This window comes from Pteropus medius, unplaced genomic scaffold (genome assembly GCF_902729225.1).
Source record: "Pteropus medius unplaced genomic scaffold, Ma_sr-lr_union100, whole genome shotgun sequence".
In the NCBI taxonomy this organism is placed as follows: Eukaryota; Metazoa; Chordata; class Mammalia; order Chiroptera; family Pteropodidae; genus Pteropus; species Pteropus medius.
Genome location: NW_024346286.1, coordinates 40,783 through 53,336, shown reverse-complemented (window position 1 = coordinate 53,336; position 12,554 = coordinate 40,783). Strand labels below are relative to the sequence as shown.

General features: G+C 36.4%; 1 protein-coding gene across 1 annotated transcript; it reads left to right on the top strand.

Annotated features, from left to right (window-relative positions):
* The first annotated feature begins 3,460 nt into the window (after positions 1 to 3,460).
* On the top strand, positions 3,461 to 11,445 carry LOC120613106 (heat shock transcription factor, Y-linked-like). Its single transcript, XM_039875729.1, is given in 3 exon segments — positions 3,461 to 3,727; positions 3,730 to 3,978; positions 11,029 to 11,445. Coding segments are annotated over 3 exon segments (933 nt in total).
* Positions 11,446 to 12,554: the final 1,109 nt, after the last annotated feature.

Genomic DNA, 12,554 nt, shown 5'->3' with positions numbered 1-12,554 from the left:
AAATTTTAGAATTGCTTGTTCTTTTATGTAAAAAAAAATGCTGTTGGCATTTTGATGAAGATTGCATTGACTCTGTAGATTGCTTTGGGTAGTGTGTTCCTAAGTCAATGATTAAAAAGATTAAGACACAATAAATAGAAAGATTGTGCTCCTGGACAGAAATAATTAATATTGAGAAAATGTCCATACTGTCCATAGCAATATTTTTCATCATTGTCTTATTATCTCCAGTGTACCTGTATTTACCATCTTCGATTAAATTTATTCCTAGGTATTTTAATTAATTAACCTTTTGATACAATTGGTAATGGAGTTAACAATTGTTCTGAAAGAACTTAATTGTTCTTTCAGCTACTTTGCTATTAGCATATAGAAACACATTTGTTTATTATATGTTTGTTTTTGCTTTTGTTGTCTTTGTTTTTGTTGTAAAGTCCAAAATTATTGCCAAAGCCAGTGTCAAGGAACTTTACATTTTATTCTAGGTTTTAGGTCTCTCATCTAAAGTATATTATTACTTTATATAAAGTATTTTATATATTTCAAGTTTGTTTTTGTGTATGGTTAAAGGTAGAAATAGGATTTCATTGTTTTGCTTGTGGTTATTCAAGTTTACTAATACTATTAAATCTGGGCTCACTATTCTGTTTTATTGATCGATGTGTCTGTTTTTATGCCAGTGTCATGCTGTTTTGATTACTACAACTTTAAATATAGTTTGATGTCAGGAAGTGTGACTCTTCCAACTTTGCCCTCCTTTTCTCATAATTGCTTTGGCTATTAGGGAATTCTTCTGACTTATATAAGTTTTAAGATTTTGTTTTCTATTTTTCTGAAGAATGCCATTGACAGTGTGTTAGAGATGACTTGAATCTCTACAAACAAAATATATTTTAATTTATTTTTGTCTTTTTAAATTTCTTACATCAATTTTTATACTTTCTTGTACATAAATATTTTGTTTTTGTATTTATCTGTCTTTTATTAATATTCATGCAATTGAAAATTAAATTAATTTTAACTACTCTGTCCAATAGTTTATTGTTAATGTACACAAATAGAATACATTTAACAGATTAATTTTCTATTCTGCCTCTTTACTTAATTGGTTTATTAGTTCTAATAGTTTATGGAGGAGTATTTGGGATTTTACAACATAAGATTATGTTGTCTGCAGAGACAATGTTAAATGTTACTCCTTTTATTCCAACTTAATTTTATTTTTCTTTTCTTTTTTTGCTGATTGTCCATGCTGAAATTTCTGTTAGCTTTGTTGGAAAAGAATGGTAAGATTGAGATTTTTTGTCTTACCCCTGACCTCATGGAAAAGCTTCGTATATTTCTCCACTGAATATAATGTTAACAGGGGAGTTTTCACATGTAACCTTCATTATGCCATTATTTTTCATCTGTAGCTAATTTCTGAGTTTTATTCATAAAAATTAGTTGAATTTCTTCAAATTATTTTTCTGCATTTGTTGAAATTATCATGTTTTATTTTATATTCTGTTAATGTGAGGATTACGTTCATTTTTTTTTTTTTTTTGCAGGTGTTGGAACTATCCCTTCTTCTAGGAATAAATTCCATGGCATATGATCCTTGTAATATGCTATGAATTTATTTTGCTGATATTTCATTGTGAAGAAAATATAAATTCACTGAAACAGAAAGGTATACTAGGTTGAGAAGAAATTTGTTCAAATATATAATATATTTTATTGAGTTGACTATGAGTTATGTTAAATGCTATTCATTTTTAAGAAAGGATATTGTTTTAGGTAAGATTAAATTTACTAAGGTTTACTACAACAGAATCTATCTAATTGCTGTTAATACACAAAATTTTGAAATTTAAAATAACTGTTAAATTAAGACAACATACTAACTGTGGCATGTTGAGAAAAGAACTGCCTTTTAAATTATTGTGAACTGCAAGGAGAAATATATCTGCCAAGAAGGACTCCTGCTGGTTTACTAAGCCTAAGTTCATAAGCTGAGTCTAGCAGTCAGTGTCGACAGAGGCCTCTCACACTGCATTTTGGGGAATTGCCATAGACTGAGCTTTTGATCTCCTGCAACGTGCTTTCTCTCTCTGAGTCAACCACTAGTAAAGAAATTTCTGGTTTTACTTTTGCACCAGTAGACTGAGACTTATTGCCTCATCCAACCAGAGCTGCACAATTCAATCCTCATTTGCATCTAAACTAATCAGAAGTAATTCATAACAACAAATCAGAGCACATGATTCTGACCAACAAGGCAGTGCAATTTGGACTCATTAAAATGTGGGATTTGAATTTTTCCTTGGCATAAAATAGGACCAGTCAGGAACCTTGGCTAAAGTATTCACTTCAAAAGGCCATCTCTCCTTGGTCTGGGGGAGTGCACTTTTGCTTTTCACCAGAGGCTGTGTTTCTCTGGTTTGCAGACTTCTCACCTGAATAAAGACTCTCCACTTTCCATACTGAAGATTGGGAATTTGTGTTGAAAATATAACAAAGAGTAACACATTAATAAAACATGTAACAAGAGATGTGTCTGGATTATAATACAAACAAGGAAATAAACAAAAACTAGCAGTTCTATTTCTTCTTAAAACTGACAAGCCAAAGAGTAGGAGTGAGGAGAAAAAAAGGTCTAAAATAAATAAAGATATTTGCTCTTTTGTATAGTATATGGTAAAGCAATAAACCACGTTTATTTTACTTATAGCATTGTATTGGAAGTGTTTCATTTCCTAGTCTTTGAGATCATCCTGGTAGATCTCCTGTTTTCTTTTAAATCTAATTTTACTTTGTATATGTATGTATTTAAAGAGACATTAAATAAAATAGTATTTATTACACTCATTTATGACTGTAAAATGTATTAAATATGTGATTATCAAAGAGCTATTTGTGTAACATATACAGATAAGTAATCATTTTTATTTTAAAATCAAATTACATTGTATTTTAATCACAAGTGATGGCAAGTCTGTTTTTTTATACACAGGTTTTATACAAATTTCAGTTTCAAATTCCAAAACTAAAAATATACTTATTTCTTTTATTTATTTTATTTTGTGTATTGTCCATTTACCATGTCCTATACTTTATTCATCAATCAGATAATAAGTATGTGTGTAAAAGGCAGGAAATTACCTTTACACCATGGACCTCCAAAATGTTTTTACTTAAAAAGTTCAGCAGCAATAAGAATTTTCAGATTACACCATGTAAATAACCAGTCTTTATTTTATATTAACAGAATAAAATTTAAAGAGTGAGAAGGAAATCCTGGCTGAATGTTATGTTTAGTTGCTAGGAGACCAGTCATTTTGTGATGTCACAGCTACTCAGGTTGAGAAATACTGTAATGATCTGAGTAGTTTATCAGTGTAGGCCTGCCAAAGCAGAATTTGGATCTGCAGTGTTCAAAACTAGGTAATAAAAGTAGCTGAAGAAATGTTTATTTGAGATGGCACAGTTTTCTTCAGAAATTCAAGGTGTTTCTTCTACAGATGAATCAACTAGTTTGGCAACCTCCACTGGATCTCCAGTGTGTGATCACACATCGACTAGGTACTCGGACTTGAGGTCTGCAATCAAAGAAAATACTTTTCAGGCTTTGTCTGCACAGTCCTTAATAAGAAAAGCACATCACACATTTTGTGTCCCTGAACCAGATGAAGATAATGATTTTCGATCTATGACTTTTCCAAGAAAACTCTGGAAAATAACTTATTTGAAAGTGATCAATTTATGTCTCTTTGGTGGGATGAGATTGGAACTTCTATAGTGATTAATGAAGAACTCTTTAAGAAAGAAGTTCTGGAAATAATGGCCTCTTTCAGAGTATTTGAAATTACAAGTATGAAAAGTTTAGTTCAGCAGCTTAACCTTTACGGATTTCATAAAGTGTAACAGACTTTTCAAAGATTCACTTCTCTAGCTGATATTCTGGCAGAAGAGAAAGAAGTCTCTGTTTTAAGCAAGGTAGTACAAAATTTAGTTATCACTTATAATAGGGTTATATATAATATATAATATATATCATATATTTTATAAAAATATATGAAACTAGTAGTTTAAAATTTTTTTCACAAAATTGAGAACTGAGCATTCTGGAGTATAAAAAATTTTGCTAGCATCTTTGAATCTCATCAGTGAATTCTTAAGTAAAATTATTGAAACCAACTTTAAAAAATACATTCAGTATTACTTTAAATATAGAAACCATTTGTATTTGAGGGCCAATACTTCCAATAAGTAATTTTTTAATAACAGTTAACAATGTCTATGTGTTGATGACATTAACTTTTCATAATAACTTGATTAATGAGATTAGGTTTCTTATAGTCTTCTGTCAGCTAATAACTTTCTCCTCTGTTACACTTCTATCAAAATCCAAATTTTAGACGAGGCTGTCCTCAACTCTTACCCAAAATGAAAAAGAAGAGTTGGAATTAAAAATGTCTCTCTAGCATCTTCGTTGGCCCAAAAGTTCAAGAAAAAGCACTCTGGAACAGAGAATAATGTTCATAATTCTGGTTTTATTGATGACACAAATGGAGAAAACAAATTTTCGACTTCTACAAATTTAAATATGCCACCGATAAGCAAGCCTGCTACCAACCAGATAATTGCTAACACAACTGCAACAATAAAAAGTGAATTGTTTCCTCCATCATCAACTTTAATTAGATCATCGGAACAAATTATAATGGACCAACACACTGTTTGGAATCAGTTGACTCCTTTTCATATGCGCTCACATGGCAGCTATACTCAAGCAAATAGCCACATGATGAATTTTATTACAAGCACAATTTCTACTCTTCAGTATTTTATATATCCCTTACAGAGAAGTTATTTTGGAATGATGGAGCCTTCTACTTTTCCAACTAGATATCCTGATTTATCAATCAATAATGGTCCTTTTACTAACTCGCAACCAGCAAGCAACCCGTGGTTCCCTATGCCAATGATAGCTGATACATCTGCTGCCATTCTTTTAAGGTCAACCTCAACTACCTTCATAGGCAAACATCACCCTAATTACAAGTGATGTACCGATGGACTACCAGACTATGCAAAATAACAAAGATTAACATTTACGTTGGCAAACATCAGCAAAATGCCTGTAACCATCTCCTTTGAACAATAAACTTACATATTCACCTTATGGGTTAATTGTCCTTATTTTTGAAAGAGTTAAGAGTAAAATGATGCTTTCTTTTATGATAGGCTAAATACAATTGTTTAATATTTGAACATTTTGGTCATGAGGAATATTTGACAGACCTCCTTCTAAGTAAATTATATCTAATTAACTGTTTAAAGAGGTGGAGATCAAAGGAATAAAGGCAAATGAAATTAAAATTAAGTGATGTCTGATACAGACAAGGATGAATCAAATGAAGGTTTAAATTGAGACAGATACAAATCAAATATAGAATAGACACATATGCAGTATTTAGCATTTTCTCAATTACATTACATTTTTCCTATGATTTTAAAATTTAAGTCCTTGGATTTTAGTTGGTAGAATTTGTCTTCGTTAAAAAATACGTCTCATATTTAAAAATATTGCATACTCTAACCAGCTCAGCAATCATGATCTACATGATGCTCTCACTGAAATAGTAAAGATCACATGTTCTTGTCATAGATTTCAACTCTGTCAGCATATAGCACAATTTTACAAATGATCTTTCAGATGTTTCTTTTATTTCTACTGCCTTCCAAGCTTTCAAACTTATTTGTGCCCTTATTCATCCCTTTGTGAGTCCACCTTTAAATTTTCTAATTCATGTTTTCATCTTGCTTTATGTTCCATCCAAAGAGAAACTCAATTCCTTATTCTGGCATGGAATGTCTTTTAGATTCTGAGCACAGAACTTCAGCACAGCTAACAATTCTTTTGGAGATCTGGCCTCCGTTTATTTTCCCAGTTCTGTAGCATCCTGTTCCACTATCTGTCTAGAGATACTTTCAATCAAACTTTTTTTTGTGATGCAAACTCCTACCTCACAATTTTGCCCTAAATCTTTCCAGCATTAAAAGGCCCCATCTTTGCCTTTATACCACTGCTTAACCTATCTCAGCACAGATATAATCTCTTTAAGATGTTTCTTGCCTACTTTTCCTTGTCTACCTTGGGCAATGGCACAGAGATTTAATGCAGTGCCTGCCAGATAATATATTTTCCATGTTTATTAAAGGAACAAAAATTGAATTTTGACTTACAGTAACTAAAATTAACTTTCTTTTTTCAAAACAGCAAACTTTTCATGGTCTTCATGCTATTATTTTTTGGTTTTCATTCTTCAACACAAACTTTCTGTTTTCATAGCTATTGGAATAGATTGACAGCTATGGTTGCTGCTTGAGTCAATCAGTGGTGCTAGGCCTTGGAGACAAATAGTGTTATTTTTCCTTAATTCATAATCCAGAGGTCAATTTGTTCCCTTCCCATACTCTGGAATTGTTACTGTCTTCATGCCCCCTTCCACATTAATGATTGTCATCTCCATATCAATATCGTTATTGTGTTTCAATTAATCCACTACTTAGAATCAATCTTCATCCCGAAAGTTCAAATAGGATCATAAATTTTTCAAAACAGGTCCCTTTATGTCACATAACCAGTTCTCCTTCTGATCTGTACCCAGGAAGCAGCCAAAAGGACATAGCCCATCATTTGAGACAGTTGCATTTACTAATCAAATTATCTTACTAAAATGTGTGGACTGAGGGGAGGTGAGAGTAGAAGAGTTAGAAATAAACTCAATGTGCCAAATGTCTGCATGTTAGGGAATATGGAAAATCCATGAAATGCTTTAACTTTCTCACATTGCTTTAAAATAAAAGGTGCAACATTATTAGAGTGTAAAAGACCTGGAAAGCTAATTGCAGAGAGATACTGAGGCTTCACACCTCCATTGTGTTGCTGGAATCATTTAACCAGACTCAAAAAGCAACACTGTGGTTTGAAAAAGTGTCACTTGTGATGAGGCACCTCAGATTGTTTTGAGAGGAAGAAAGCGGGTCAGGGTCAGTGCTGGCAACGTCCCATATAATACGATCTTTAAGACCAAGAGCCAAATGGGGCAACTTTCTTTGGAGTCACAAGTCTGGCATTCAGTGATAACTTCTACATGAAATATATAGTTTCTTAGTTTGTTTTCCAGACCTCTGATGGTGGCTATGCTGTCATATACAGTGATAATCTGGGGTTTAGTTAGGCTGCACCAGCAGCTAGACTCTAGCTTTCTCATTAGACTGTTGGACTTATGGCGGGCATCTTCAAAATTATCTAGATAGATTAGTCATCTGCTGATGTTTATTTTCACAATTAATGCCCCAAAGAAGAATGTCTTTGAATTGTCAGTTGTAATTTTTTATGATGAAACACCTACACTACTGACAACAGCTTAAGATGGGTTAGGGTTGAAAACAAACAAACAAAATCATGAGCTGAGTTCTGCCCCTGTCTTCCCACTGAGTTGAACAAACATGTCTCCCTTTGCATGTCTATAACAACTGTTGATGTCGAATAGCCAGCAGAACAGTAGACACTGTCAAGCATTTTTATTTATTTTTTATTGTTTTATTTTAATTTTTTTCAACTTGATTAAAATATAATAAACAACTAGTTACTTGTTTTTACATTGTACAATTCAATGAGGGTTTTTTTTTCAGTTATATTTGGCATACAATAAAATACCAGTTTCAGTTGTATAGCATAGTGATTAGAGATCCACATAACTCACAAAGTGATCCCCCCACTAAATCTAGTACCCTCTTCCCAATTACATATTTATTACATTATTAATCAATTTCCCAATGCTACACTCTATATCTCCATGTTTATTCTCCAACTATCTATTTATACTTTTAGATTCCACATGTATGTGAAATCATGCGATGTTTGTCTTTCTCTATTTGACCTGTTTCATTTAGTGCAATACCCTCTAGGTCCATCAAGGCAATATCTTTTCCATCCCCTTACTTTTAGTCTGTGTGTGTCTTTTAATATGAAGTGAGTCTCTTGTAGGCAACATGTCAGAGTCTTATTTTCTTATCCATTCAGCCACTCTATCTTTTGGTTGGAGCACTTAATTCTTATTCATTTGAGGTAATTGTTCATAGAAATGTAGTTATTGCCTTTCTCTATTTCTGTTTTTTATACTTTTTTTTTTCCTTAAAGAAATCCCTCCAACATTTTCTGTAATTCTGGCTTGAGGATGATAAATTCTTTTAACTTATTTTGTCTGGGAAGGTTTTTATATGTTCTTTTACTCTAAATGACACCTTTGCTGGTAAAGTATTCTTGGCTGTAGACCTTGGGTTTTTCATCACATCAAATATTTTGTGACAAGTCCTTCATAGTTTCTTTTGAGAATTCAACTGCCAGTCTTATCGGTGCTCCCTTGTAGGTAGCTTTCCTCTTGCTGCTTTTAAGATTCTCTCTTTGAATTTAACCATTGGCATTTTAATTAGGATGTGTTTTGTGAGCCTCTTTGGGTTGTCGGTTTTGAGGACTCTCTGATCTTCCTGTGATTTTATGTCTATCTCCTTTGCCAGTGTAGGAAAGTTTTCCATCATTATTTTTTCAAATAGCTCTTCAGCATCTTGTTTTCCTTCAGATACCCCTATGACATGGATATTTTTACCTTTACTAGTGTATCATAGGCACCTTAATTTATTATTATAAACTTGGCTTCTTTTTTTCTTACCATACTGACAGAGTATGCTTGGCTTTCTCATGCTCTATGTAGGCCATTTGATCTTATTCTTTATCCATTTTATTTATTCCATTTAATATACTTCTCATCTCAGATAATGTGTTCTTAATTTCTGACTGGTTCCCTTTTATAATTTCCATTTTTATTGTTATTTTTTTTATCTCTTTGTTGACATAACACTGAATTCATCTTCACTTTCCATAAGTTCATTGAGCATCTTTATAACCAGTGTTTGGAACTCTACATCTGTTAAATTGCTTGACTCCGTTATTTCTGGATCTCTGTTCTACTTTCCCATATAACTTCTGCTTCTTTGTCTTCCCGTTTTGGCTGTCTTTCCATGTCTGTTTCTATGTACCAAGTGAAGCTCCTGTCTTAGTGTAGATTTGTGTAGTAGGTGTCCAGTGGCACAGTTCTGAGAGGGATTCAGCTGTAAACCAAATTTAACCATGACTGTGCCCCTTCAGAGCCACCTGTTAAGATTCAGCAAGCAATCCATAGATGCTGAGTTTATAGTTGCCTCAAAAGGCCACACCAGAAACTGAGGCCAGCTGCCACCAGTGTGAGTCTAGGTGCAGCTAAACAAGGAGCACCTGATTCACCAAGAATACACCTGAATGTGGCTCTTATAGGGCTATGAATTGTGAGAGGCAGAGTTTTAGGGAATCTGCTGAGTGGAGTGACCTCTGTTATGCAGTTTGATGATGTCTCTGCTATGGTGGTGCTGAGACATGCACTTGGAAATGGGAGGGCTCAACAGAAGAACAATGGTTGCTGCCTTCTGGTTATAGCACTTCTGTACCGAGTGATACTTGCCTCAGTCCTCACTCTGACAACTCAGTGTACCCATTTAAGTCAATGGAACCCTCCATGCAGCTGATCCGGAGTTGGTGCTCAGATGGAGCAGGTCCATCATCATGAAAATCTGCTCACTGTCACAGCCCCTTTAAGTGGCATCTGCAGCTGCCAGCTGCTGCTGCCACTGACACAGTCTCTGTCCAACTCAGCTTCTCCAGACTGGGCAGCCTCATGTCCTCACCCTGTCCTAACTTCTGCCATTGCAGGGTGACTTCTTAGATTGCTCCCTAGTTGTATGACATGTTCATCTAGATCTAAGATGAATTTTTCTTGCTGTTTGCTCCTCATTTCTGTCATAACTTTGATTTGGTTGCCAGAAGGATGAATAGAGCCTCTATCACATATGCCATTTCTTTTTGACACTGTCAAACGTTGACTTAGCTAAGCCATCAAGTGAATTAAATACATGCAGCTGGAAATTCTTTATAAATTGAGGGTATCATTGAGCTACCAGCTTTGCTTTGGGGCAAAGACTGAAAGATAAGGTTTCTCCTGGTGGAGTAGTTGTCACCCCCTCAGGTAAACTGAGTTGATGCTGGAGCCCAGAAACTATAGTCTTGAATTTAACCAGAGGTACATACATTCTCCAGTCTCTAGAGTTCAGCAAGCTACCAGGTCTTCTTTTAGGTTGGGGTGAACTTCTGTATCTCCATATTTTCAAAGTTGATACCATTTATTTTAGCTCTGGGCACCTCGTAACTACCAAAGCTATATTCTCTATCAGTTGAGATTTCTCATAACATCTTTATTCCTTAACGTTGGGAGCTGAGCTAACTTGGCGAGCTCTGAGATAAGTGGCACTAAACTATTTTAAGCACTCGGTATTTTTCAAGAAGGAGGCTTGATTGCGGAGCAGAGAGTACTATGCTTCCTTGTTCTGGAAGATGTGTGACTTGGCTGACCTTGGGTTGTGACTGCTGTTTTCTCATTGCGATGCTATAAGTAGTATGTTCTAAATAAACTCGGGGCTGCAGTATTTACTGTATGCCCTCTCGACTCTATCTCTTGTCTCTGTCTTTTGTTTAATCCTCTATCCCCCTCTCAGGTACTGTTCATCTCAGCCGGCTGGCTCCAGCAAGTGGTGCCTGAACAGGGACCTGAGCACGGGGGATACAGTGAAGGACACCGCAGTTAGATAAAGGGAACGTTCCGAAATAAAGTGAGGGTGCAGTGAGTACTCGGGAGAAACAAGAATGGGTAACGGAAATAGCCTATGATTTTTGTGCACATGCTTAAGAATATGCTATGCATTCTCGTGGCTTGGGTGGGACAGCAACAGCTTTGCAATTTTTTAGATTTTGTAGAAAAAGTTTGCCCTTGGTTCCCGGAGGAAGGGACAGTTGATTTAGTAACCTGGAAAAGGGTAGGGGAAAAGCTGTAAGATTATTATGATGTTCATGGGCCAGGTAAGGTCCCGGTGGACACTTTTGGGTTGTAGACCCTAGTCCGAGACTGCTTAGACCCCCGACATGAGAGGGATCAGTGGCAGGAGCAGGGAGGTCAAGACCCTAAGACTACCTCAGCTACAGAGAGCTCTGAAGGAAAGAGCACAACTGAGAACCAAAGTGAAACTAAGCCCTCGGCACCGCCTGATGAAGGTTTAGGTGTGCCTTTTACATCCCTCTTTTATGAGGATGAAGGTGACCCCTTAGACCCAGGGGATGAGGCTCAATTAGAAGAAGAAGCTGTGCGATATCATGATGAAGAGGACCCTCTGCGTTTTGTGGCATTTACCAAGGAAACCTCTACAACCCCAGCGAAGGAGGAAAGAAACCCACTGGAGGACAAAGTGAGTCAGCTACAGGCTTTGCTTGCCACAGTGACTGCACAACTGCAACAGTTGCAGATGCAGTAAACTACTCAGCAGCCATGGGAATCCCAGTGGAAGCCTCGGCTGGATTTGCTGGCTCCTGCTGTGTCTACAGGGCTTTCACCCCAGTTGGAGGCCCTGCACCCCCTCCTGTTATCGCAGTGGTTTAACAGCCCCCTGGGCTGCACCTGCTTCCTGCTATCCCACCCAGGAAATCACCCTTACAACATTCGCTGCATACTGCTAGGGAGAGAGGGGAAAATGTTGATGGATTTCATTTAACCTGCCCAGTATATGAGGAAAATAATGCGCAGGGACAACTAGTGTGCACTCATAGAGGGATTCCTTTTAAGCAGCTGAAAGAGTTAAAGAGGGCGTGTGCGCAGTTTGGGCCTACTGCTCCATTTACTCAGGCAATGTTAGAAACGTTGTCTGCAGAAGCCTTGCCCCCTGAGGATTGAACAGCTGGCGCGAGCCTGCTTGTCGGGAGGAGACTTCTTGCTTTGGCAATCTGAATTTGCAGAACAGTGTAGGTCCACTGCAGAGGTTAATCAGGGGCAAAATATACCAATTACTTATGACATGCTTGCTGGGGAAAGCCCTTACCTCCTTTTGGCCAATCAGCTGACCTTTGATCCTGGGGCGTATGCTCAAGTGAATACCGCTGCAAAAAGGGCTTGGTATAAGTTGCCTCCTTCGGGGAATCAGACCGAAGATCTGTCCAAAATTCACCAAGGCCCTAATGAAAGCTTTCAGGATTTTGTTGCATGCCTAATGCAAACTGCTTCATGGCTCCTGGGAAACCTGGAAGCCAGTTCTTTGCTGGTAAAAACAGCTAGCCTATGAAAATGCCAACTCCGCCTGTCAGGCAGCCCTGAGGCCCTTTAGGAAAGAAGGAGATTTAAACAATTACGTCAGATTGTGCTCTGATATTGGACCCTCATACACAAAAGGACTTGCTGTGGCTGCTGCCCTGCTGGAAAAGTCCATGCGGGAAATGTTATCTGACTAGTTGAACAAACATGGTGAAAAGATGACGTGATGCCCTCAGAAATCAAAAAACTAAATAAAAAAGAGGGAAACCTACCCGGTTTCTCCACAAATTCTTTCTGATGCTCAAAAAACTGAATTTCTGTGCTCAAAACTAATCGGCA